Here is a 27816-nt window from a genome sequence, read left to right as displayed (position 1 = left end):
GAATCAGCTCTCAAGGCCTTTGTCTTTGTCTGTAACCAAACTCATCATGCATGAAAAGCCAGGGAAGGATTTAAAAGGAATAGTTTTCAGGAAGATTAGAAATGCAAGCTGGATCTGAGCAATGTCTTCCTGTGATCGCGAATAAATCAGTAGAATGTAGATTAAGTCTCCATTTGGGAAAAGCGTTATGAAGGGGTAGAGAGGAGGGAGAATAATGATTTCCTGCCTCAAACTGCAAAGCTATCCGGAGCTCACCACTGGAGGTCTTGAGTGAAAGAAAGCTTGGACAATTCAATTCTTACGTTTCCAATTTCATGGTAATTGAGCAAATTTCACAAGCTAACGTGGTATTTATTATGTGCCTACTGTGTGCAAAGCTTACGTTAAGCTCTGGGCAAAATGCTCAGTAGAGAAGTAGCAAGTTCTCTGGCTCCTAACTATTTGGTCTTTCCCTATCCCTTCTTTCTAAGTTCCTTGTGCACAGTGATTGTGTCTTTACCAACTGAATTGTACTCTCCCAAAATTTTAATACAGATTAATACTATTTATTGATAGCTCCTGCCAATTTGGGCCCACACAATGTATTCCCATGGTCAGTATCAAACGGAGAGAATGCCTTTCTCTGCCCTGATTCCAGGACCTGGCATCTGGAAGCGTGTGATTTACCTAAGAATCAATCAGTCAATCAATTAATCATATTTATTGTGTGCTTGCTGTTTGCAGAGCACTGTACTAAGTGCTTGGGAGACTGCACTATAAGAGTTATATTGTATCAAGAATCAGAAAAACTAGCACACATGATTAAAAATCCACCTCTTCCCAGAGAATCTGTTGATCCAGACTGTGGCAGAATCCAGGATAACATAATTCTATAGCCTATGATGGCTGCCTGAGAGAGCCCTAGACCTTTCATAGCATATGGCCCCTAGAATTATATTCTCTCAACATTATATTTAAGAAAATTGCAGAGGCAGGAAGAGAGAGAATGGAAAGTGGAGAGCAAACAGTGGAAAGAATCATTAACAATTCGGGTTTTCAGACCATCTGTGTAAAGGAAGGAACAGGGGTGAATATAAAGATGCAATCTCAAGCAAGCTTTAGAAAAGAATGATCCTTGAGGGCATGTATTCTATAGGGAAGTGACACATTGTAAAATAACAATATAATGCAGGTTTAAATGCTGGGTCTGCCACTTGCCTGTGTGACCCTGAGCAAACCTGTTACCTCATCTGTGAAGTGGTGATTAAGACTGCGGGCCCAATGTGGGATATGGACTGTGCCCAACCTGATTATCTTGTATCTGCCCCAGAGCTTAGTACAGTGCCTTGTATATTATAAGTACTTAAAAGGTACAAATAAGAAAAAAAAGTTATGAAATGCTTCAGATCCATCAAAAACCTCTCAGACTTTTGTGAGCCATTACCATGATTTTTAATTCACCTAAATAGTGCATATTATTAAATTGGTCTAAGTATTGCCCATCAGCATTTGTCCCTTTCACAACACTCATGATGCACCGCTTTGACCTAGAATGATGAGAGTATAGGTTCAGAGTAATAATAATAATAATAATGATTAACAATAATTATGGTAGTTGTTCAGAGCTTACCATGTGCCAAACATCGTTCTTAACCCTGAGATAGATAGAAGTTAATCAGTTGGACACAGTCCCTGTCCCACACTGTGGGTGTTTGCTGAGGCACAAGACCTTAATGGTTGCAAGAGACACTTTGAGCCTGATAGCGCTCAAATATCATAGCAGTGTTTCATCCTCTCTCAGGAAATTTTACGGTATTTTTAAGTAAAGTCATATATCATCCCCTCCTAAATCAATCAGAGGGCACTGCACTGTATTCTCTGCAAGTATATGTTACAACACTTTGTCAGAGTTCCTCTCTTCACCCCAACCTTGTGAAATAATTAGCCAGTCAACATGTTGTCACCTACCCCATATTAGATAGAAAACACTGTTTAACATCTGAACTGGTTGAAAAACAGTACAGTGAATAGCATCATTTAAAAATCACTGGGAAATTTTGATTAGGTCTTGGGAACTATTAAATCCAAAGCTTAAAAAAGAAAAAGGAAAAGGAATTCACTGCTTGTGTCTCTGAGAAGTCTGTATTTTTATCCTGCGGTAACTCAAGCTTCCTTCTCAGTATTCATAGTCACTGGAAATCCCTGTATAAAAATACTAGCTTGTGTCATAAACTTGGATCAAGTTTAACATCATTAAAATTGTTGGGGCACTTTCAAACTAGGATGGGCCAGAATACCTAAAGTTTCTGATCAGAGTTCCTTTGGTTTCTAGTGAATTTCTATCAGTACCTCATCCATTTTGATGTTTAGTATTGAAGGAAACAGCTTGGGGTACAGTGATTCCACATTTCCAAGGTTTGTTTTGTTTTTTTAATTACATCTGAGCTTACAGCAAATTAGCTGGAATTAGGAAGTCATGAGCATAGACGAAATGACATTCTTGATCTCTCTCTAAACAAATATTTTCTTAGATCATAGTTATTAGAGAGGGACCTGTTCGAGGACACAGTAGAAAGAAAATTACCCATCCCACTCAGGACCCAGGCTAATATCAGATAATCAGATGTCTGAAACTATATCTGAGCAAAATGGAATTTGGCTATGTCAAATAAATACTTGTCTAACTTTCTTGACTATCTATAAATATAAATAGTTGGTTCAGATATCAGAAATTTGGATATTTGAAAGGGCGTCCCTCCCCACTGTGATGGATTAGAAGAGGTTGGGTGATGGGGAGGTGGGGCAAGGGAAGGTCACTCCTGAGATTTTCACTATTGCTTCCCCGCCTCTCTCCCATGCCCACCCCGCCACTGCCCCCCAACCCTGACCACAAACATATACTAAGGATGCCACTATGCAGCTATAAAAATAATAATTGTGGTATTTATTAAGCATTTATTATGTACCAAGCACTCTGCTAAGATCTTGGGTAGATAGAATATAACCAGATCAGATATAGTCTAAGGGGTAGAAGAACATACATTTAATACCTATTTTACAGATAAGGAAATTGCAGTACAGAGAAGTTAAGCGACTCGCCCAAGTTCACAGAGTGGAAAAGTGAAGAAGCTGGAATTAGGATCCAGGTCTCCTGACTCCCCTTTCTGTGCTCTTTCCATTAGGCCATGCTGCTTTTCACCTAGATAGCAATTTTCTGAAATAAACACAAGGGAAAAAAGATGAGTTCAGAGCCAGGGGGCCCAAGTGGCAAAGAAGGGGATGGCTTATGCCCTGCATCACAGTACCTCCCTCTCATGACATAACAATGACCATGTCAGTGAGGAAAAGCGGTCAGAAAATTTGGATTATTTCCTAGGCATAGAAATGTTTAGAAAACAACCTGATAGAGAAACTAGCAGTTCAGAGAGTTTCTCTAATTCTGGGAAGTGGATTTCCTCTGGAGAAAATCTTTTCTTACCATTACTCTTCCAAGGTTTGAAGTCATCCCGCTGGGGATGTGCTGGGGGAAGATTCGGTCACTTTTCCAATCCCACAGCTCCCCTAGCTAACCTGGCACCTCAGAGCTCCTGGACAGTTAATCTGCCAGTATTTGTCTTCTGTGAACAAAGAGCAGCACCTTCGATTTGAAATACTTCCCCTCCCCTCAGTGTTTGCCAAAATCCTCAAGAGGCAGAAAAAAGTGGGATTCCTTTGGGGAAACTGGAATCTTAAATACAGATTTAATTAGTTGGGGTAATGGGGCAAAGTCTGGAAGGCTTTAATTTATCCAAAGTTAGCAGTGCTCCTCTGGGTCAGCTTTAGTCTTTCCTTCCATTAAGAATGGCAGTGCATAACTGCAGACCCCTAGAACAGCTGTGCCTTCCAAACCAGCTCACAGTACAGTAAGATGATATAGATCCTGGCTGTGGGCTTTAGTTCTACTTCGTGGGTTTTTTTCCAAATCAAACAACGCTTTGTGTGCCGTTCAAGAAATGCACTGCCACATTATGGCTAAGAATGATGAATGACTCTGAGGGAGTATCCATTCTCAATGCACATTTGGTTCACAGATTGGATTGAAGAGTCAAAATGAATCAGCGTTTGACAGATGGATGGCTCAGCCTCCCACTTGTTCAGACTTGTGCAGCTACAATGGTCAACTGTCCTTGCGATTGCTCTCTGTCTGGATTTGCCAAGCAAACAGAATCAAGGTTGATGGAGGGCAGTGCTGGAACGTGGCAAGGGCCACAAGACTATTGTAGTTCTCCTGCTCCTGTGGCTTGACCAAGACCAGAAGGAAGAGTTCACATAAAACTATACTGCTGCCATCCTGATGGGAATGTCTCTAAGTCCAGTTCCACTCGACTGGCAGCACTCGACTCCACTCGTCCTTCAGGGCAGGGACGGTGGCTACCGATTCTATTGTATTGTACCCTCTCAAGTGCTTGGGAAGCAGCAGGGCCTAGTAGAAAGATCACAGGCCTGGAAGTCAGAGGACCTGGGTTCTAATTCCAGCTCCACCACTTGTCTGCTGTGTGACCTTGGGCAAGTCACTTCACTTCTCTGAGCCTCAGTTTCCTCATCTGTAAAATAGGGATTTAAATCCCACTCCCTCCTACCTAGAATGTGAGCCCCGTGTGGAAGAGGGACTGGGTCCAATGTGTTTATCTTGATTATCTAAGCCCCCCAGTGCTTAGAAGAGTGTGTAGTACATAGTGCTTAGAACAATGCATAGCACATAGTGCTTAACAAGTACTATTTTAAAAAGTGTGCTTAGTACAGGGGTCTGCATATAGCAAGCCCTCAGTAAATACCTTGATTGATTTATTGATCCTCAGAATCGTTTCATTTTCTCCTTTAAGGTGTCTTACCCATATTCCCCTTCCCTCTCCCCAAAGTGACTCTTGGATGTTAGGGGAGACGGAGTCTCCATCTCCAGAGATAAATGACAGCACTAATACTGACCTGAGGCTCCTGAGCAAAGGCTGGAAAAAATTGAGGGGCTCCTCATCCCATCGAGAGTTTGGCTCCCAGAAGAGAACACAGATCTGTGCTCTTTCCACTTCACCATGGTGCCTCTCCCCCTGGGACTAAGAGCAACCTGGGTATATTTAACCATAGTAATCTGAATCTGCTGCCAGTTGAGTTTGGGCAATTATTTAACTTCTCAGTTCTTGTGAAATGGGGATTCAATTTCGGTTCTCCCTCCCCATTAGATTCTGGGCCCTAAGTGGCATAGGGACCGTGTCCAACCTGCCTCTCTTGTATCTACACCAGCATTTAGAAAACTTCTTGGCACATAATAGATGCTTAACAAATACCACAATTATTATCATGAAGCATGCAAAATGAAAGGACTAACAAGCTCATTACAGGCAGTGTTCAGCTACTTGTACCTTTCCTTTATTTGGCAATGATGAAGGAACTGCATATACTGTACAGCTCATGTGCATCTGTATCATTCCTATTATGGGCAGGGAATGTGTCTACTATATTGTGATATCGCACTCTCCCAAGCGCTTAGTCAGTGCTCTGGACACAGTAAGCGCTCAGTAAACACAACTGACTGACTATTCAGAGGTCACTATTCTGGCAGTGGCAGCAGTAGAAACAGTTTCTCTTGTCACCTTCCCTGCTCCCCCAGGTCCAGCTTCAGTGAGTATTTTTGGAGTGGAGGTGTAACAACCGGTGGGAGAATGATGCCCAGGGGCTCCCATGGAACACTTTTTACCTAGGGTACCAAGTGCGGTCATATCATCTACGGGGAAACGGGGAGCAATTCAGATCAGGAAACTCAATGATTTTGTTCTACACCCCAAAATGCGATACCATGCATTGCACTAAGTAGCTTCTATAAAGCCAGTTTAAAAATGTCTGTCTTCACTTATTTCAAAAAAAGATGAGCATATATTAGAAAACTCAAGTGAAACCACTTAAGAAAATGAAACCATAATATGAAGCCAAGATATTGATTAATGCTGAGAGAAAACATGGTATAAATTATTTTACAGAATTTGTAATATTTCAGGGAGTATATTCTGTGGTTTCCTGTGATAATAGATTATTGGAAAGGGATTGCTAATTCAGGAAATGAAATGAAAACAAGAAAGGAATGAAAAGCCTTGGAGGGCCTGTTAGAAAATGAAGGATCAAGTTAATAGGAATGAAAATCATACTTCAGAGCCAATAATAGTCTAAGACCCTTGAAATTTGCTATTCTTTTCAAAACATTTCCTAAACAGAAACTTCTAAAATAAGCTGTTGTTTTTTTTTTAAATGCAGTGGCTAATTGCCTGAACAGCTGGTTTGTACTGTTGAAAATATATTTGTGTGGGAATTAGCACATATGTCTTCCCCTTCCATTCTCTTGTGGAATATCACATTTCAGGAAGAATCTAGTTTGTGTATTTAATGGCAATTTATAACTATTTAAAAGTCTAGGCCCCTTTTCTTGACTATCATATACTCAACATCAAGCATGGGATGTAAATTTCCTATATTATGAATTCAGAAATTGGTTTTTGCATCCAACAACCAAATCTATTGTGTTTCCACGCTGGGAGCATTTTGAGGACTTGCAATAGTCAAAAGTTGGTTAATGTCCCAAAAAACAAAAAAATATAAAACTCCAAGTTTGGATGGGCAATTATATGATCATTCCTAAGAGAGGTGAAATACTAGGACTGTTGGAGGCCAAGTAGGAAATATAATTCTACTCATATATGCATCTGTACAATATCACGCAAGTTTAACCTGAATCTAGTGGAGTGGAATATGGGACACATAAAGAGGCCAATATACACTTGGAAACAAAGTGTAAGTCTGTAGCAGATGAACCTAACACCAGACTAATAGACCTTAATGGAGCTCACCTGTTTCTCATTAGTGTTCTCATGACCCGACTCATTAGCAACCTAATATAAAAGGGTTTTAGGAATGAGTATTCTTTGCTCTTTTTCAGTTCTTTAAGACTGGAAACCCTCGGCTCATTTCAGAGAGTAAATCAAGAGTGTCAGAGGATTGTTTCCCTGTGCGTTCGAGACTGTTATCCATTGTCGTTATCCATTGTTGTGTTCTGCAGTAGGAGAATGACTGCTGAGGCAGTAGCCTTCAATCAATGGTATTTACTGAGCACATACTCTAGGCAGAGCACTGTACTAAGCACCAAGGAGAGTACAGCACAATGGAGTTGCTAGATGTGATCCCTGCCATTAAGGAGCTTACAATCTTTGACCAAAGAATCATCTAGGGTGGACAGGCCCTGTAGGAATCACGAAAAAATACATGGATAACCTATTTGGAGGTGATCCAAGCTGGTTCTCTAGACTGTAGGCTCATTATGGGCAGGGAATGCGTCTGCTAATTCTGTTGTATTGTTCTCTCCCAAGTGCTCTGCACATAGTAAGTGCTCAATAAATGCCATTGGTTGAGTGACTGCCTGTAGGGTCTGCTCACTTCAGCAAAGTGTAGGCACTAAGCGGCTGTCACTCTGCCTGTAAACAGGTCCCCAAAGTAAATCTTTGTTTGCAGTTTGTGGTGTGCTGCACCCTGTCCACCTATTTGTTTGTTTTACTCTGTGCCCTGGTGGGAAGATGACTTGTAGGAACATGGGAGGATGAGCGGCACTACCCCACAAGCCCCTGTGATCAATTCCTTCATCTCAGGGCCGAAGCTTATCCGTTGTTCTCCACAGAAGACTCATCTTCATCGTATTTCATATATACATACATCAACATGACTTTCCGGATTTAAAGATGACAGTAGATGCTATGGCTTATAGTGAATTTGAAAGTGAGTTTTGCAATACAATTGCCATCAAATGTTCCTCCAAAAATCCACAGTCTATGCCAGGGGGTTACCCAGCTTCCCTATAGCACCTTCCAGTGGGAAATGAAAACAGGACCTAAGGAGCAAAATGCATTATCGTCATTGCTGAGTTACAGGTAATGGCTACTGCTGCTGGTGCATTATTTTTGTTCCCTACTTATGTCTTTTCTGTTGCCCCCACCTTGCCCTCCAACTTCTTGGGGGTGCCACAGCTTCCAAAAACCTAGAGCCATCAAACTCCCTCTGTGCCCAAGCATCAATCAATCAGTAGTATTGCATGTTTACCGAGTGCAGAGCACTGAACTAAGTGCTTGGAAGAGTACAGCACAATTGAATTGGTAGACAAAATCCCTGCCATCAAGAAACTTACCTACTGGGTAGAACTTACATTCCCCAGCTCTGTACCTCTGACTCACCTCAGCTGTTTTGGTACAGGCACTGAACTATTTTAATCAGGTAAGATTTAAATTGTATTTCTCAGGTGAGGCTTTGATGAGGCAAGAAAACAAGATATTGGTAGAAATACCAGAAAGATATGCTGTATTTCCCCAGCGTGACAGGATAGTTCTGTTGTGTGGGCACAAAGAAAATGGGCATGATGACTGTGGGCCCCAAGTGGGATGGGAACAGTGCCTGACTTTATTGCCTTGTACCTAATTTGGGGCTTTACCTCATTGCCCAGATTAGACTGTAGATTGCAGACCCCCTTAAAAGCAGTAGGCTTGTGTTCTGCTTCTAGTATATTATCCCAAGTGCTCTGCATTCAATAGGCTCAATCAATATCTTTGATTGTTGGTGGGTATATGTACATTAGATACATGTTTAGCTCAGAGAGGCATAAGGCATTTCCACCCAGTTTTTATTTTAAAAAAGCCTGCTTTGTCTGTTAACCAAACTGAAGTAAAAAATTGGATTTTTTTTCTCCTGAATTATCCAGGTAGTTGTAGTTGCCTCATTCATTCATTCAATTGTATTTATTGAGAACTTACTGTATACAGAGCACTGTACTAAGCGCTTGGAAAGTACAATTCAGCAACAGATAGAGACAATCCCTACCCAACAACGGGCTCGACTTCACTCTGTGACTCTTTCTCCTTCACTCTTACAAATTTTCTCACTTCATTTCCAATCCAGAAATATCACTTCCATCCATCAAGTTTGAAACTCCAAAATCTATTAGCTAAATGGAGTTAATAGGATTTTCCAGGGAATTTGGTCAATAAAGAAAGCCAATCTATATAATTTAGGGAAAGAAAAGTTTTCCTTTTCCTCAAGGTTTTTTGAAATGTGCTAACAGTTGTTTCAATTCCGTTCTTCTCTTTGCTAACAGGCAATGTCCGTATCTGATCCTGGCAATTAAGTGAAGGACAGTCAGTAGTTAAGTTCTTGAAAAAATGCAGTGGAATGGAAAATTGCAAATTGTGCAATTGTATTTGCAAGTGCAATTGCATGCCTTGACTGCTGCTATGAGCATGTGGCTTGTCATTTCTTCTTCCACAGCACGTACTTTGGCTGCCTTGTGGGTTGCCTTCTCTTCAGACAGACCTGGGTTGTGGAAAGAATGCTCCTTTAGCACGCTATTCAAATTAAGTTGAGAAAACATGCATTCTAGCAGGATTCTCACAGAAAGTAATTGGTGCAGGAAATTGCACCTCTGAGTACCCACATGACCTTGCTTGTTATTCAAATGTAGGCTTTTCCCAAGTTCACAGGGCCCAGTGCAAGAGTCACCTAGGTATTGGAGAAGCAGCGTGGCTCAGTGGAAAGAGCACGGGCTTTGGAGTCAGGGCTCATGAGTTTGAATCCCAGCTCTGCCACTTGTCGGCTGTGTGACTGTGGGCAAGTCACTTAACTTCTCTGTGCCTCAGTTCCCTCATCTGTAAAATGGGGATTAAGACTGTGAGCCCACGTGGGACAACCTGATTCCCCTATGTCTACCCCGGCGCTTAGAACAGTGCTCGGCACATAGTAAGCGCTTAACAAATACCAACATTAGTAAAGGCCACTATGGAAAAGTTGAAGCTGTTGATTAGAGAAATGCCTATATAAGCAGTATTCTTTATAAGATTGTCCTAATGTTCACTTTTTAAAATAGTCCATTCATTGACTTAAATGGTAATAGAGCAATATTCATTATGATATCATCTTAATGTTCATTTTTAAATATTCCCCTCATTTGCTCCCTTTTCAGGAGAGTAAGCAAAGAGTTTACTTATGTTTAACTTGTTTATACAACGTGTTAAAAATTACCCTTTGGGTTCAAGTTTGTCCACACAAAGCATTCACCAAGAAACATTTTATCTGTTTATTGAAGTAAAACAAAAATAGAACAATGCAGACCAAATGGAAGAACTGTCCCCAACAAGGGCAAAAATTTATAGGAACATAAATGACTATGTTTTAACCAAACAGCCTATTCAGGCACCACGAAAAATACATTTTTCACCTTACAGATTGTAATTAGTATAAATGAAATTCAGATACTGACTCCCGATTCACCTCTAAGACTCTCAGAATGTTTTCAAAGTGTTACGTAGACGTTAACGTTACCAATAATTATTGCTTTAGTGCCAAAGAAAATTGTTATTCTTTTAAAATAAACACTTGAACCCTAAAATACAAAGCATCATTTTTTTTGGAACAGAAAGATGCTCAAAATTTTCCCCACATAACTCATGTGGATTTTCTAATAGATTTAAAGTAAAATATAATAACAAATCTTTTATGTAGACGTTTGGCATAAAGAGAAAATTTTCATATCCTAAAGTTCTTATTGTGAAAGAGAGCTCAGTTTTACTCATCAAAGTATTTCTGTGAAAAGAAACGGCATTTGAATTTGACTTTTTAAAATTGGCTGAAACCTATTCCCAAAATACCTCAGCCTTGTCTAAAACCAACTGACCCAAAAGGTTTTTTAGAAATGTTTATTTTCTGTATTCATCATCTGATTTAAAATTATAAATCTCTGAGCACTTTTTCTTCCTCCTCCTCATCGCTGTCGGTCACATTGACCTGCTGGATACTAGAGGGTGGAGATGCAGATTCTGTGAACACATTTTCTAAGGCTCCAATGTCCATCTGCTGAATGGGGTTAAAACACTCCTCCCCACCACAGCTATAGCTGTTGTAATAGGAGAGTGCATCCAGGCTCTCACAACTCCGAGAATCTTCATTGTGCGTTGGTTCCTCCGGATAGTCTCTGAAGGGATAGTCTCTATTTAAAGCAGAAAACATAGCTTCATGCTTTTGGTACCGGTCTTCATAATAGCCAAGGCATTCGGGCATTGAACTTGGGAAATTTCCATAGCCAAAGGGTGGGCGACTGTAAGGACAGGAGCTGCGTCAAAAAGACAAAAAGAGAAAAAGACACCCACCCACACACAGAGTTAAACCAAACCATGTAAACCAAAACCAAACCAGTACATTGCCTGGTATACTGGAAAGCAGACTGACTACATGTTTATTTGCAACTTGACTGCCCTGAAATTTTTCCTTCAACCAAGTTATCACAGCTATGATTTTTAAAAATGCATATTTGAGCCTTTCTCTCCTGATGGTAACAAAGCATTTAAGGTTTTGGAAAAACTCATGGTTCGCTGTCCTTGGCCACCTAACTGCAGTTGCTGTTGCTGCTACTCACACCTCTAATGAATATGCAGGGAATAAAACCTAGGAACAAGGGAAGAGGAGAACTTAATTGCTTTGACTTTTTAAGAAAATGATACCCAGCAATATAAAGCACTGAAATTGATTCAAGTCCAGAAGGAACCGTGCTAAATTGTGGTTTTGAAAGTACTTATTGATTCCAATTTTCGATCGGCCGGGGAAGGGAAATTAAAGGAACTGAAAGGTTTTGGAGTATTAAAAAAAAAAAATTTACATAGCAAAGACTGAGGCTAATGACAGCCTGAATATCCAGCCCTTCGAATCCATTTGGTTGAACCTGGTAAATGTTAGAGGTACCTAATATTACTTTGTATTTTCAAGGACCCAAATATTCCAAAGAGAAAGCCTAAGAGATGAGGAATAGTTGATCGTAAAGGTCTTCGTGCTCTTGGACTCCATCTAGTGATGACGAATGACAGAATGGTGACCATTGACGGCAAGTGACCCGGGAGGCATCATTTCAACTGAATCTGAGGCCATCTCTTTGAGTGGCATTATTTACTTTCGTTTTAATGCTCCCATTTAACTTTTTGATGATTAAAACACGATAATGATGATCAAAATTTGTTAAGCACTTAATATGTGCCAAGCACTCTATAAGCGCTGGAGTCAGTATACCATAATCGGGTTGGACACAGTCCCTACTTCACGTTGGGCTCATGGTCTAAGGGAGAGGGAGAACAGGTACGTGATTGCCCATTTTACAGGTGAAGAAACTGAGGCACGGAGACATCAGAGCAAGCAAAAGGCAGAGCTGGGATCAGAGCCCAGTTCTCCTGACTCCCCTGCCTGTGCTCTTTCCACTAGGACATGCTGCTTCTCCCAAGTGTAAGTACGATAGACAATCTAGATTGTAAGCACCCTGAGAACAGAAACAATGTTTTTTACAGTTCTCCTTCCTCATGGCCAACACCAAATTCACCAGTATGCACTCTGTGGAGGCTAATAAATTTGAAGTGACTTTAATTGGATTGTAAATCAAGTTCTTCCACTAGCAAGTTCTTCAGACTTCATATCTTCATTTATATTCTTATAGATTTTATAATTTATAATTTTATAGGTTTCGTTCACCAAATACAATAATCATAGCTATTACGCTCGGTTTCATATGACACAATTGGGGTAGAGAGCAATACAACAGAGCCAAGCTACAACATTCCCCTCATTTGGATCTCACTCTTTTAGCTTTTGACACTGAAACTTATTTCAAATGTGGCTACACTACAGAGCCCAGGTTTTTGTTGCATTATCTGCCCACCTAGAGTATGGGATCATATTTCTAAAAAGTACAGTCAGTTCTCCTATAACATGTGTTCTCATTACGCATTTTAGATAAAACATTATTAGGGATTTAGGAAAGAGCTTCTCACAACATACGTGTCTGGATACAGCGCCATGCGTGCAGAAGAAATGGTCTTGAGCGTGGAGCCGGACAAGTCATGAGTACTATGATGCGAGTTTTCGGTAATACGAGGCTCTTCAGGAACATAAGCCCTGCGTTATAGAAGAACTGACTGTATTAGCTCACAGATTTCCCAGCACCTTCATTTCCTGTTCATATCGCTAACTTTTCTAACTTCCTTTTTGGCCAATTCTTTTTCAAGGTTTAGATTGCTCAGGGCCCAAAGCAGCTTCTCTGATGGAGAAAGGTGTGCTCCTATCACTAAAGATAGCTGAGAACAGAGTTAAGGAACTAGTGTGATTTGAAAATGGTTAGGAAGGAGAGACTTGAAGGTATGGTGAAGATGGGAGAGCATAGTACTGGACCCCAGTACTTATGACTTTCCATCCCCATTTCATGGATGACTCGCTGTCAAATGCACTACCACTATGACTAACATTCTAAGGAAAGATAATTCTACATCGGCAGCCAGAGCTTCCTGTAAATGTCAAGTACCTTGAGATGGATAGAAGATACCTTCCCGAAGCTTGGTGACAAAAATCAAAGTAGCCCTGCTGGACCAAGAAACCCCATCAGCCTTTACTGATGACCGGTGGACTTTTCACCTATGGCCATTTAGACCAGACAATGTTAGCTGGCAATACAAGGTCCGGTTTTAAGACCACGACTTCAAGAGGAAAGAATAAATTGTATCAAAGCAAGCGATGCACCATTAACACCTTGGAGTTCTTCATTTCTCTGACAAAAGGAAGATGACACAATGGAATGTTTTTGACAAATGGTAGAATGCCAAGCCTGAAGCTTTGCATTAGAAAGCACCATTTACAGTGAAATTCACCTACAAGTGCATGTGTGGCTGAAAAGGCCAGTATAGGACCCAGAGTCCCAGCCATGTTGGGGTGCACAAAAAAACCCATCCCATTGCTGGGTTGTTATGTTTAGTGTTTACAGCATTTTGTGCTGTTTTCTCTTTTGCCTACTTGTCTCTTGTTCCTTACCAAGCTTTTGTTTGAAAAGAGCCATTTCTTTCCAAATAGCAATATGCCTTTCTGGTCTACCTTCAGCACTGATCTACCTTCAGCACTGACCTCCAGTTTTTGGTTAGGATGCAAAACTGTCCTGCTTTCTGTTTCCAAGCTTAACTCACCAAACCAGCTCTTCAGACCAAAACTACAGCAAGAACTTCTCTGGATGGATCCTTGGAGTGTTGATCTGGGCTAAGACACATCACCACTGAAGATCCACCTTCCTCCCTCTTCACAAACAGAAGCAGAACATTAAAAAGAACTGTCTTCCTCCCGAGAAGGTGAAGCCTGACCAAGAGGTAACCTGCTAATGTGTTAAATCTTTAGCTCCTGCGGTGGATTATATCCCAAGCATTTAGTATAATGCTCTACATAGAGTAAGCCCTCAATAAATACCACTGACTGATGAAGGTTGGTAAATTTCTCTGGCCTGATGACTTATCTCTGAGATCTCCAAGATGGGAATGACTTGCTCAAACACCTGCTCAGGTTCTTACTCAACATGTGGGAGACTGAGGAAATGCCAAGAGATTTCAAAGATGCCCTCATCGTGAGCCTCCTCCAAGAGAGCTGAACATAAAACCACTGGGGAGTCCATACTGCTCGGCTCTGTGCCAAGATTTGAGTCACAGTTCTGCTGTAGCAGCCACTTGTAAATCACGTGTTCCCAGAATCACAATGTAGGATGTCATTTTTGCTATACACAGAAGTATATGGAACAAGATCCTGGCCTCAAAGTGGTTTTTATGGGCCTTAAAAGCATTTTATACAATAGGCAGATTCTAGCCACCTCTACAAAAATTTGATTGCCCTAAAGTGTTTAACAAGAGTTTAAGATTAGGATACAACGATATGGCCAACTACACCAAAATTTACGGAGTTTTCCCTTCCTCTCCCTACCACCAGTGGAGTCAAGCAGGACTGTGTGTTAGATCCGATCTTGTTTTAATCTTCTGGGCAACCAGGGTTAAGAAACAGAGAATCTGGAAGGTGGTTTAGAAGAAGATTTAAATTCTCTGGGAAATTCTTCTAATTCGACAGGCACAGAACATCACCAGAGTCCCTTGCGAGTTGTACAGGTGCTCCTATATAGGCTTCTATAAGCAAAAAAGACTTCCTGATTATTAAGAATCAATCAAGTGCTACCTGCTGACAACTAGCCGGAAGACCAAGACCGTGACACAATCTTTACCTGGCAAGCCCTACAAACAACCAAGTCACTCTATCGACAATTAGAGTGAATGATGTCACTGAATTCTGCTGCCTCAGTCTTGGCTTTCCAAAGGGAGACAAAGAGACAGAAAAAAAAAATCAAGAAGCTCTGCATGTTCTTTGGTAGACAGATGGAATGCGGGATCAATGTGGGTGTCAAACTGCACATCAAACAAACTTCCTTAGAGCAATTGAAAGGTCCAAATTTCCATATATTTGGATGACCTGGGCTTATCACAAATGTCAGAGCTGACTTTTAAGCAGTTATAGCATATCATAAGAATCCTACATTCAGCTAATTCGCCATCCTGTGCAGAAGTCTGTCTCCAAAAATGGCAATAGGATAGTAGAAAGAACAGTGTGATGGCTATCCTCATTCCTCAACGATACTTTGGTGCCCTGCTGTTATTCCAGAAGAAAGGCGATTGCTCTGGGAACCAGGAGAACTGGACTTTAGTCTCAGTTCGGCCTGCTGTGCCTTAAGTGGTGAAGGTTTCCGACTGAAGAGCAACCTAGGGTGAACTGTAAGATGGAAAGGCCCTGCAGGAAGCCTGAAAACAACTGGATAAAGTGGGGCAACCAAGACCTTTGTAGCTATCACGGCTGCTACAGACCGAAAGCTCATCGTGGGCAGGGAGTGTGCCTACCAACTCTACTACATTGTCCTCTCCCAAGAGCTTAGTGCAGAGCTCTGCACCCAGTAAGTGCTCAATAAATGTGACTGACTGATCGATTACAGAACAATACGGAATGGCACTGGCACTCTGCTTGGGGCCACTGGACCATAAATAGCTTCTGTCCACAAAAAAACCTGGCACGTCCCTCTAGACTGTGAGCTTGTTGTGGGCAGGGAATGTATCAATTTGGTGCTGTACTGTACTCTCCCAGGTGCTTAGTTCAGTACTTTGCGCTCAGTGAGCGCTCAAACGATCACACTTCCTCCTTTTAAAGCCCTGCTGAAGGCTCACCTCCTCCAAGAGGCCTTCCCAGACTAAGCCCCCCTTTTCCTCAGCTCACCATCGCCCTGACTGGCTCCCTTTGCTCTACCCGCCTCACCCCGTCCCACAGCACTTGTGTATATATGTGCATTTCTATAATTCTATTTATTTAGATTGATGTCTGTTTACTTTGATGTGTTTATCTCTACAATTCTATTTATTTATAATGATAATAATAATAATGTTGGTATTTGTCAAGCGCTTACTATGTGCAGAGCACTGTTCTAGGTCCTAGGGTAGATACAAGATAGGTTGTCCCACGTAGGGCTCACAGTCTTCATCCCCATTTTACAGATGAGGTCACTGAGGCACAGAGAAGTGAAGTGACTTGCCCACAGTCACACAGCTGACAAGTGGCAGAGCCGGGATTCAAACCTATGACCTCTGACTCTGAAGCCCGGGCTCTTTCCACTGAGCTATGCTGCTTCTCTGCCACGCTGCTTCTCTAATCTTATATCTATGCCTGTTTACTTGTTTTGATGTCTGTCTCCCCCCTTCTAGACTGTCAACCCGGTGTGGACAGGGATTGTCTCTCTTTTTGCTGAATTGTACTTTCCAAGCACTTAGTCCAGTGCTCTGCACACAGTAAGCGCTCAATAAATACGATTGAATGAATGAATGAATGATGCTGGGCCCCGCCAGCCAATCTGCTCCTTGCACTTTGTGCTTCAGCATGAACGTATGGCATTGGGAAGCAGGACGGCTTAGTGGAAAGAGCCCGGGCTTGGGTGTCAGAGGTCGTGGGTTCTAATCCCGTCTCCGACACTTGTCTGCTGTGTGACCTTGGGCAAATCACTTCACTTCTCTGGGCCTCAGTTACCTCATCTGTAAAATGGGGATTAAAAGTATGAGCCCCACATGGAACAACCTGATTACCCTGTATCCTTCCCAGCGCTTAAAACAGTGCTTGGGACATAGTAAGTGCTTAAATACCATCATCATCATTATTACTATTATTGCTTAAAAAAAATCAACGCTAGCACTAGAAGCAATTCCTTCATGCGGGTTTCCAGTCCTGGTGTCTCAGGACTGAGGATCATCTGTCATTTATGTCAGGCCTCATCATCATCTGCCATGCTTAATGTCAAAGGGCAAGATAAGAGCACAAACAAGCAGGCAGTCCACCGGCATGGCAAGAATGTTCATGTCATCACACCTTCACTGGGACGTGTGAAGTAAACCCGCCCATGTCACCCCTAGCCTAAAAATAACCTCTGGAGCCTCCTCCAGCTGCTTCCAGAACCTCCCGGCACACTTCCGAACACATCCTCCCTACCCTATTACCTAAGCACTAGTTCAAGTACATGGCCTCTTGTCCTCCTTCCTCCTCTCTCTATATTTTTGGCGTTTGGCTTCCCTAGTATAGACTTTAAGCTCCTCATGGGTAGGGATCATGTCTAATTCTTTTCTACTCCCCCATGAATTTAGCACAGTGCTTGCACACAGTGGACCCTCAATAAATACTATGGCTTGACTGAATGACACAGAGCCCGTATTTAGCTATTCTGAAGTTTTTCAAAGACTTCCAAAGTCTCTCGGTGCGTTAGAGACCTCCTGTTATTTAAGAGACGGTTGGAACTGACCTGTTTTCAACCTAATCCCCTGCTTGACCCAGTGTCATCTCCTGCCTTAGATCCCTCCTTTCCAAGGCAGCCACTGCTGTTAGAGTTAAATTATACTTGGGTAAACTGAAATTCAGAAGTTTAGTGACTTGTTCTAGTTTAACCAACTAGTCAAGGAAGCAGCCTGATCTAGCAAGAAGTACAGGACTGGGAACCAGGAGACCCAGGTTCTAGTGTCAGCTCTGCTACTGGCCTGTGGCAGGTTCTTGGACAAGTCACTTACCCTCTCTGGAGACAAGATGGGGATAAAATAGAAGTTGAGCTTCACATAGGACAGGGACGGTGTACCAGCCGACTACCCTGGTATCTAACCCAGCTGTTAGCACACAGAAAGCACTTAAGAAATGCCATGATAACAAATGGTACAATTAGAAAGGGATTCCAGGACTTCTTAGGTCAGAGAACACTGTAAAGAGTGACTATTAAAAACTCTTCTGCAAAAACAGATTCACACATGGCATTTTCATCTCTGACCTAACAAAAATAAAGAGCCATGAAGGTTGAAGAAGCTGGTATCCCAACAAAAGAAAGGAATGAAACAGCTACACTCACACAGGAAAAACGGTATCCTTTAGGACCCTTTTCTATGCACTGTAGAAGCCCTTTATCATTGGATTTCTTTTTTGAGGTGCACATAATCTGCCTCAATTTTGGGGTTTGAACAGAGTGAATTTCTTACCTGGAAGGAAAGTAGTGCGGCCCGGGCAAGAAGTAAGGGTGATGAAATGGGAATCGAGCCGGTGCCCCAAACAGCGGCTGATAGACCTGCGGGTGTGGAATGGGTGACGCTTGGTGGGGGACTGGTGTACTTCGGGAGCAAGTGGCAATCCCAGGGTACTCTTCGTGAGGCTGGATGGTGGTGGGGGTGTATCTGGCATGGATGGTATTGGTGCTACCATTTGGATTCATGACGGTACTTTCCAGATTCATGATGGTATTCTCCAAAGCCATCGGAGTAGGTCTATTTATTGGGTGGCCGGCTCCCGAAAGCAGGCAGTGACTGTCCGTTTGAGGCGGTCCGACAAAGTGCTGCGGGGGGGTAAGAGATGGATGAAGGGGCAGGCTTGGAGCCGGGATGGCCACCGGAGCGGAACTGGCAACACTGGTCGGGAAGATTGCAATTGGGCTAAGACGCTGGACGGGAGATGCGGGCAGCGTGGGCAGCTGGATGGTAGGCGGAGTGTCACCTTAGGAAATTAAAAAAAAGAAATGTTCCGGCGTTAACAGCATTACCCAAACAAAATCTTGTCAGGAGGAATGGTTTCTAAGGGTTTGGACAGGGCCCTGAAGAAAATTTGACCTCCCAATGACCAGGGGATCTAAGGCAGGAGATGACATTGGGTCAAGCAGGGGATTAGATTGAAAACAGGTTAGTTCCCTCCTCCTCTTAAACAACAGGAGGTCTCTAAAAATCACATGGCAGCAGAATTTGGGTTTGGCAGTGACAGGGGTGAGGTGCCCTTTGACTCCACAGCATAAGCATAAGCATTAGTTGGGAAGGAATCTGGCAAGCAGAGAGATGTCAAGTCACTTGTAGTAGCACCAGATTTTTTTCTTGGGCTCCACTGGCTTAATCCCAAAGCCTCAGAGTTTTGATAGGTGACTTTTAATGGAATTCATTTCCTGGCCATTTTACATATGTTGGTATTTTGTTAAGCGCTTACTATGTGCAGAGCACTGTTCTAAGCGCTGGGGTAGACACAAGGAATCAGGTTGTCCCACGTGGGGCTCACAGTCTTAATCCCCATTTTCCAGATGAGGTAACTGAGGCACAGAGAAGTGAAGTGACTTGCCCACAGTCACACAGCTGACAAGTGGCAGAGCGGAGTTCGAACCCATGACCTCTGACTCCAAAGCCCGGGCTCTTTCCACTGAGCCACGCTGCTTCTTCTACTACTGTTTCTGGTATAAATAGTTCATTCAAATAGTCTAAATATCTTTTTTCTTTCGCATCTTTTGCTTTCTGGCAGCTACTTCCGATATTTATGTGTTAGACCCTTTCATTGCAATTAAAAAAACACCAAACCAGCCATGGAACCAACTCACTGACTGGATGAGTTATAGTGCTCTGCAGGTTGGGGATGACCACAGAGTAGGCAGGCGAGCGGTACGGGTAAATTGTTGTCGGGTTTGTAGTGATGACACTCTGCGTGGTGGTGGAAAACACCGAGGAAGCACTTATTGGGTAGCGCTTCCGCTTGCCTGGACGAGGTTGATAAACCCAGCCTGTGGAGAAGAAGCGAGACACAGGTTAGAGACAGAGTTGATGTCCATAGTTTCCAAGAGGAGAGACTGAAGCCCAGAGTGGCCTATCCAGAATCACACAATCAGTGTATCCTCCCCAAGCATGCCTGTTTAGGGAAGAGTTTTCTCTGAAACTATTATTTTGGTCAATACGGCAAACCTAATATTCAATGACAACCCAAGCATGGGGACATTAGAATGGCACCCAATACTTAACCCATCAATGAGCACCCTACCGCTGGAGCTTGATATCTGGTCAAAACGGACCATTTCCAAGCTTCTTCCACTCCCTGGCTTCGTCTTCACTATTCCGGGAGTTTAGGGAAGCTCCTCCCAGCACCACGCCAGCCGCTGTCCATCATGCAGACTCCTGACCAATAAGGAAGCATGCATGAAGAAGCCATCTTCTGGCCAGAGTTGGCACGAATACATTACAACTACAGCATTTACAACAGCTGCAGGGCTTTTTGCAAGTTGAGGGGAGATGGGGAGGGAGAGGAGAGGCTTTCTGTTGTGGAGCAGGAAACAGTAGTGAGGAGGTGTAACTGAGGCGAAGAGAGATACTCTGAGCCTGAAGGTGTGCATTTTTCTACTACTCTATGAACTCCTTTTACCTCCACGACTCCACACCCAAAGAAATAATTCAGCTGGCAGCAGTACTGGGGAAGCAGCATAGCCTAGTGGATAATAATAACAATAATAATAGGTCACTGAGGCACAGAGAAGCCAAGTGACTTGCCCAAGCTCACACAGCAGACAAGTGGCGGAGCCAGGATAGGAACCCCTGACCTTCTGACGCAAAGGCCCGTAATCCATCCACTACGTCATGCTGCTTCAGGCCTGGGAATCTGAAGGACCTGGGTTCTCATCCCAGTTCCACCACCTGTCAGCAGCGTTACCATGGACAAGTTACTCTGTGCCTCAGTTAACTCATCTGCAAAATGGGGATTAATACTGTGAGCCTTAGGTGGGACATGGACTTCGATCAACCTGATTAGCTTATATCTACCCCAGCGCTTAGTATAGTGTCTATCACATAGTAACAAATACCATTAAAAATAATAGGAATAGAGTGTGTCAGCCAAGGAACGTAATAATAATAATAATGTTGGTATTTGTTAAGCGCTTACTATGTGCAGAGCACTGTTCTAAGCGCTGGGGTAGACACAGGGGAATCAGGTTGTCCCACGTGGGGCTCACAGTCTTCTTCCTCATTTTACAGATGAGGTAACTGAGGCACAGAGAAGTTAAGTGACTTGCCCACAGTCACACATGTGGATGGAGAGGTGTGAGGAAAATTATTTACATCAGCATCATTCTCAGCTAAGCCCTCTGGAGAGATCAGAAGGGAAAAGAGCTAGAGAGTACAGAATCAGGGTTGTGCAATGGATTTAAAAATGGTTCTACCATGTTGACCATGACATCATATATAATTTAGCAGGTCTCCCTTTAGTTAAGTTGAAAACGAGTGGCTTTTGTTTGAGCCATCGAGACACATGCCCATATTTTCCTAGTGAAGATATACATGTTAAAGTGATAGTGAGTCCAGAAGCTGAAGCTATTCCTCTGGCCACAAGCCCACTGGAATTCTATCCTGTGGTCCCATTCACAATCTCTAATTCCCCTCATCCACCAGGCAGAAAAAGGTACAGTCTCTCTCTCTCTCTCTCTCTCTCTCTCTCCTTAACTTGTCATAGCAGATTATATTAACGGGGAGGATGGAGTGCAAGGAGAATTTCAGTCAGAATGCTGCTGGACCTACTTCTGAAGAACATCATTAATCATGCACTCCCAGAATATAATCAATGTTATTGAGTGCTTACTGAGAGTAGAGCGCTTGGGAGAGACCAATACAGTAGAGTTGGTAGATACGTTCTCTGCCTACAACGAGCTCACAGCCTAGAGGTGCCATGTAACTTCACAGTAGAGCAGAGCACAGCAGACATGGTCTCTGCTAAACTTTAGTTTTGGGAGAAATGCAGGAAACAACATCAAGATGTCCACATGGTGTTTGTTGATTTCCTAAAGGCATTTGATACTATTAGTGGACCTGAGCCCTGGCCATTTCTGAAAAGTCTGGCTTCCCTAAAAAGGAATCTAGAATAATACCAGGATGCTATAGCTGGCGATGCCAGAATATTAGGGTCCTGTGAGATCCTTTCCTGTTCACCAATGGGGTAGAACAAGGCTGTGTTTTGTCTCAAGTTTTTCCAAACTATTCTAGGGCGCCATCTTCAAGAATACAAGTACTTAGTAAGTCCGTGTCAGAATATGATCCCCCTGCATTCTGATAACTGCTCTGGAAGATGTCAGCCAAGAAGACACGCCGATGATTACAAACCACTTTTCGGAATCAGCCAAGTGCTACGGATCTACAGTTGGTCTGAAGAACACGAAGGTTAGGTACCAGCCCACACCTGGGAAGTCCTATGCACAATCAAAACTGCCTCGGACACTTAGGCATCACAGTGTCCACGGATGCAAGGATCTACAAGGAGGTAGGAAACCAGTTTAAGAAGACTACAACAGCCTTTGGGAGAGGGGCATCTGAGTGTAGTGCATCCCAGTGCCACGCCAACACGGCATTAAAATTCAGACCAACCTGGATGCCTACAGAGCAAACGAGGTCTCCAATCTCTTTTGCGGTTGGGCGAGTATGCGTAAATAATTTTAATGTCCGTCTCCCCCACTAGATTGTAAGATTCTTGAGGGCAGGGATTGTGTCTATTTACTATGCTCTCCCAAGCATCTTGTTCAGTGTTTTGCACATAGTAGATGCTCAATAAATACTATTGGTCCATTGAGCGATTGAGACCTCGATTGAGCAAAACATCTCATTTGACTTCTACAGCAGTTCCATACCCTGCTGTGTGTACTATTTAACCTCAAATCTTAACACAGGATCACAACAACTAAGTCCTGGAATGCAATTAGCCCACCAGCATTAAAGCAGTGTTCATTATGTCATATATCATTGATGATGGTAAACTGCGGGATCCTCTCACGGCTGCTCTACACAGTAAGCACTCAATACGATTGACTGACCGATTGATAGGCTGAGCTGAAATCAGGCAATCCTAAGAAGGATGGACGAATGATAAATGGGGAACCTGCTGTGGCCTGGTGGAACAAGCACGGGCCCAACTTATTATAGTGTTTGGCACATGCTAAGAGCTCAACAAATACTATCACTATTACGATGGTATTATCATAGCATAATTATTCTAATAATGTAATTCCATAGTAATGATGGAATTTGTGAAGTGCTTACTATGTGTCAAGCACTGTACTAAACGCTGGGATAGGTAGGTGTCAGAGATAGATGTTACAGGAGGGAGAACAAGTATTGAACCCCTATTTTACAGATGAGGAAACCAAGGCAGAGCAGGCAATTGGCAGAGCCAGGATTAGAACCCAGGTCCTCTGACTCCCAGGCCTTTGCTGGTTCTACTAAGCCACACTGGCAATGATGCTCCCCAAAAGACACTATAAAATAAAATCTCAAATAATATGATCTAGGAGTGGTTAACTTTGAGAATGCATCATTATTACTGTCTTCAACATCATTAATTGAGTACCCACTATGTTTTCAATATGCATGAGGGCGGGTACTGTGTCTACTAACTCAGTTGTATTCTCCCAAGCACTTAGTGTTCTGCACACAGTAAGTGATCAATAAATACTACTAGCTGATCGCTTGCAGAGTGTTTTCACAAGGTATATTGGTTTGAAAGTGGTTAGGGAATTAGGGAACGTTTGATAATGTGAGCCTGCGGCAAACGTGTCATGGGGTTCAAAGAAATGGTTTGTGCTCACGGAGGCGTAACGCATCAGGCCGAGTGATTACCACGATGTAAGTTTTCCTTAAAGTGGGATTTCCTTAGGGAACTGGGTGTACTAAATGTTTGAGGAGTAAAAGACCAGGTTCTTGTCATCAAAGACCATACGACTGGAAGAAAGATCAGGCCGTCACACAGCAGTCAGAAATGAGGTGACTGTCTTTGGAGCAGAGACTTCAGGAAGAAATCATCGCAAAGAGTTAGACAGTCGTATTCGCCTGGACTTATCCCAGCCTAATCCGAGAGCGAGCAGCTGTATAAAAGATTACTAAAATTATTTTTAATTACCAGGAAATTCTTCTCTGTGCTTTTCCTTAATCTTCTGCGCTTCATCGTAATAGGGCTTCTTTTGTTCTTCGCTAAGTTTGTTCCACTCTAATCCGAGCTGGACACTGATCTCTGCATTGTTGGCTGCTGGGTTCGCTTTGGCTAATGCAGGCCGATGGATTCTCGCCCAGACCATGAAGGCGTTCATGGGTCGCTTCACGTGACCATTTCTGTCTTTACTAAAGGGTGTGTCGGGTATTCCTACAAGAATCAATAAACTGAATTAATCTAGAACACTTACATTACTTTGCATTAAGGAATGTTTCCTACAGCTATCAATATTTTAGTCTATAACGCTACTGAAAAAAACCTCCAGTGTTCCAGAACTCTTCATTGTCCTTGAATTCATCGCTCTAAATTGCCATTTAAATAGAGATGAGTACTGACAGCTTGTACGCTCCTTGAGGGAGCGTTCTTAGCAACTCTATTTTACTCTCCCAAGTGTTGAGTACAGTGTTCTGTAACCGGTAGGCAATCGATAAATGAAAACGATTGATTAGCGGTATGAAGCATGAAGAAACCTGTTCACATCTCAAAAATGACAAGACACGAACCTGTCTCCATCAACATACTTGTGCGGGTAAAATATGCTTTTACACCTATGAGTTACGACTCACCACAGCCCTGTGAGATGACAGGGCCACTCTTCATTTACTGGTGTCGCGGGGTGGAAGGGCTAGTCAGGCGAAACGCCACGGTCGGGGCCCTCCACTCAGATTGGGTTTAAAACAAGGACGATCTTTAAATTCAGATGTATCGAGCTTTCCCAGCTCCACTGTCTCTCAGCATCTCACTAACTTTTCAGAGCTTTGTGACAACCAGTTTTTTAACCTCATTCTTTCGGTCTCTTTCTTGTCTCCGACTTGTACTGGAGACAAATTCAAACAGACTTAGAGGGAGGAAAGGTTAAAGATAGAAAAGCGGTTGGGGGCGGGGAGGGGCAGAAGGCAACAGAGAGGAGTAAGAAAACATAAAAGAGGCAAAAAGGGGAGAGATTAAGACTACAGGATATCAACAAGTGAAAACCAAAAATGTAATTTAAAGTGAATAGAAGATGAGAAAATCAGGCCGGCTAAAAGTATTCATCTGCTTGATTCGGTTGCCCTGGAAGGGGAATGAATCATTCGAAAACCATTTTTCTTCTAACGAAGAGTTTCCCGAAGGTATGTGAACAAATATATCTTCAAGCCTTGAGTTTCAAAATGGACTAAACGCTAATAAAAATCTTAAATCTGACACGAGGAAGCCAATCCTATGATTTAATGATCTGAATGAACATAAAAATAATCAGCATAAATCCTCACGACCAAAGTGAAAAATATCCATCTTCACGATCCTCGGCGGCATAAACACATTTATGCCCCAGGAGCGTGACACAATGCACGTGCGAACCGAAGCGTTAGATCGTAAATACTTTCAGCGTCGCTCCGAAGCTTAATAGCGTTTCAACAGGCACTAGTCCCGGTAAATACATATCGATACTAATCCATTTCAGTCCGGGAATTTTTCATTCCCGGGCCCCGGTGGTCTTCTTCTTCACCGCGCCTAACCCGACGGGTTGCGATTGGAAGCGGAGGTAAGGCCTCTAGAGACTAGACTCTCCGGAAGGATCGGGGCCATCCCGCTCTCTTCTTCAGGCCCCTGAGCCGTCGGGTACGACAGTGTTGGGGGGATACCGCCCGAGTCGCAGAAAAACCCGGTGCCCTCCTATCTATCCGATACCTGCGTCTGAAGGGAGCACGGTGAGCGGGACGTCTTTGGTTTCGATTTTTACGGAAGGCTCCAGGAGGGACTGCATCTTGATGGGTACGGCGGGCACGGGCACCTTAGTCAATCGTATCAGCTCGGGGGCCGGAGGCCCCCGGAACTGGATTCTGGCCCCGGGGGTCACCGCGTGGAGGGTCAAGGGGATCCTCGGATCCCGCGGCCGCACCCCGGGGGCACCGGCCGGCCGACCGGGGCCGACGTCCCCGTCGGCGCGGGGCGGGCCGTCGGAGGCCGGAGGGTCGACCCGGGCGGCGTCCGGGCCGTGCCGGCGTTCCTCGTGCGAGCCCTCCGGCTCTTCCGTTTTGACGACGGCCCCTCGCGGCGCCTTCCAATCTCGGCTTCCCCGGGCCGCCCCCCGCCCGCTCCCCTCCGCCCCGGCCTCCTCTGCCCCGGCTCGGCCGTCGCTGGCCGGACCCGGGGTGTCCGGCCGGCGCCCTCTCGGTGCGGCTTCGCACCTCCCCGGCCCGGGGACCGGCCCGGCCCCGGGCGACCTCGTCTCCGGCCCCTCCGCCTTCACGGGCGCCGTCCCTCCGGACGGCGGCGCCCGGCAGGGCCGCGGCGGGGGGTGCGGCCGCCGCGGCTCGGGCCCGCGGGTGGGACCGTCGAGGGGCGCCATCGGAGGGGGCAGGATCAGCAGCCGCTCGGCTCTCGGCCGCGGCCGGGGCTCCGGCCCGCGGCCGTCGAGGGGCACCGTCGGAGGGGGCAGGAACAGGAGCTGCTCGGGTTTCACTCGCAGCACCTTGGGAGGCGCCGCGGCGGGGTGAGGAGGAGGAGGAGGGGGAGGAGGAGGAGGAACCGACGGGGAAAGGGCAGGAGGGTGTGAGGGCGAGAAGAGGTCGAGCCCTTCTTGGCCGGCCTGGAAGGGGGTCAGCAGAAGGAGGGGCGAGGGCTGCTCGGCCTTCACCTGCACCAGCAGCCGGGGCCCGGGGAGGCCGTCGTCCCCGCCTCGAGGCTGGGCCAGAGGGGCCCAGCGGCCCGGGGCCAGCGGGGAGGACGAAGAGGAGGAGGAGGAGGAGGAGGAGGAGGAGGAGGAGGAGGAGGAGGAGGAGGAGGAGGAGGAGGAGGAGGAGATGGAGGTCCTCGGGCCCTGCCGCGGGTCGCTGTCGGGGGGGCGGGGCGGCGGCGCGCCCTCTGCCGGCGGGGCCGGGAGCGGCGGCGCCAGCTTGGGGCCGAGGGGAGCCGATGGCCCGGGGCAGGGCGGTTGTGGGGGCTGCGGCGGGGGCGGCGGGGGCGGCGGGGGCGGCGACCCGGCCCCGTCCATGGCGCCGCGGGGCGGGCGGGCGGGCGGCCCGGCCTCCGGATTGTGAGCTCAGCCGTCTGTTGCCCTTTCGGTTAGACCCTTGCGAGCCCCCCCTCCCTTGGCCCCCCGCCCCGCCCCGCCCCCGCTCTTTTCCCGCGGAACGCTTGGCTTTTCGAAATTCAGCGCCGCCGCTTCGTCCAATGGGCCGGCCCGGCCCCGCCCCGCCCCGCCCCGCCAATCCCAAACGTTCTCGCCCCCTCCTCCCGCCCGTCGGGGGCCGGCCCCTCGAGGCCGCGCTGGCCCAAGGCGGATGCCCGCCGCCTCCTGCCCGGCACGTGCTCTCCATTCTCTCCTCTTTCTTTCTTTCTTTCTTTCTTTCTTTCTTTCTTTCTTTCTTTCTTTCTTTCTTTCTTTCTTTCTTTCTTTCTTTCTTTCTTTCTTTCTCTCTTTCTCTCTTTCTCTCTTTCTCTCTTTCTCTCTTTCTCTCTTTCTCTCTTTCTCTCTCTCTTTCTCTCTCTCTTTCTCTCTTTCTTTCTCTCTCTCTCTCTCTTTTTCTCTCTCTCTTTCTTTTCACTCTCTCCCTCGCTTTCTCTCTTCACTTCTTTCTCTCCCCCCCTCTCTTTTCTCTCTTCTCCTTCCCTCTTTCTCTCGCGTCCTCTCTGTGTCTC

At 44.8% G+C, this 27816-nt stretch overlaps 1 protein-coding gene across 1 annotated transcript; it reads right to left on the bottom strand.

The window, feature by feature from the left end:
* Positions 1-10715: 10715 nt before the first annotated feature.
* On the bottom strand, positions 10716-27494 carry SOX30 (SRY-box transcription factor 30). Its single transcript, XM_039910174.1, has 7 exons — positions 27000-27494; positions 25864-26860; positions 24103-24342; positions 19778-19957; positions 18411-18918; positions 12850-12966; positions 10716-11143 (listed from the first exon to the last, which is right to left on the bottom strand). The coding sequence occupies exons 1-7, from the start codon at positions 27492-27494 to the stop codon at positions 10762-10764; spliced, it is 2919 nt and encodes a 972-aa protein (XP_039766108.1). The 3' UTR covers positions 10716-10761.
* Positions 27495-27816: the final 322 nt, after the last annotated feature.

The sequence above is a fragment of the Ornithorhynchus anatinus genome, chromosome X1, assembly GCF_004115215.2.
Source record: "Ornithorhynchus anatinus isolate Pmale09 chromosome X1, mOrnAna1.pri.v4, whole genome shotgun sequence".
NCBI classification, from domain to species: domain Eukaryota; kingdom Metazoa; phylum Chordata; class Mammalia; order Monotremata; family Ornithorhynchidae; genus Ornithorhynchus; species Ornithorhynchus anatinus.
Note: the sequence above shows the minus strand (reverse complement) of the source record. Positions and strands in the feature narration are given on the sequence as shown.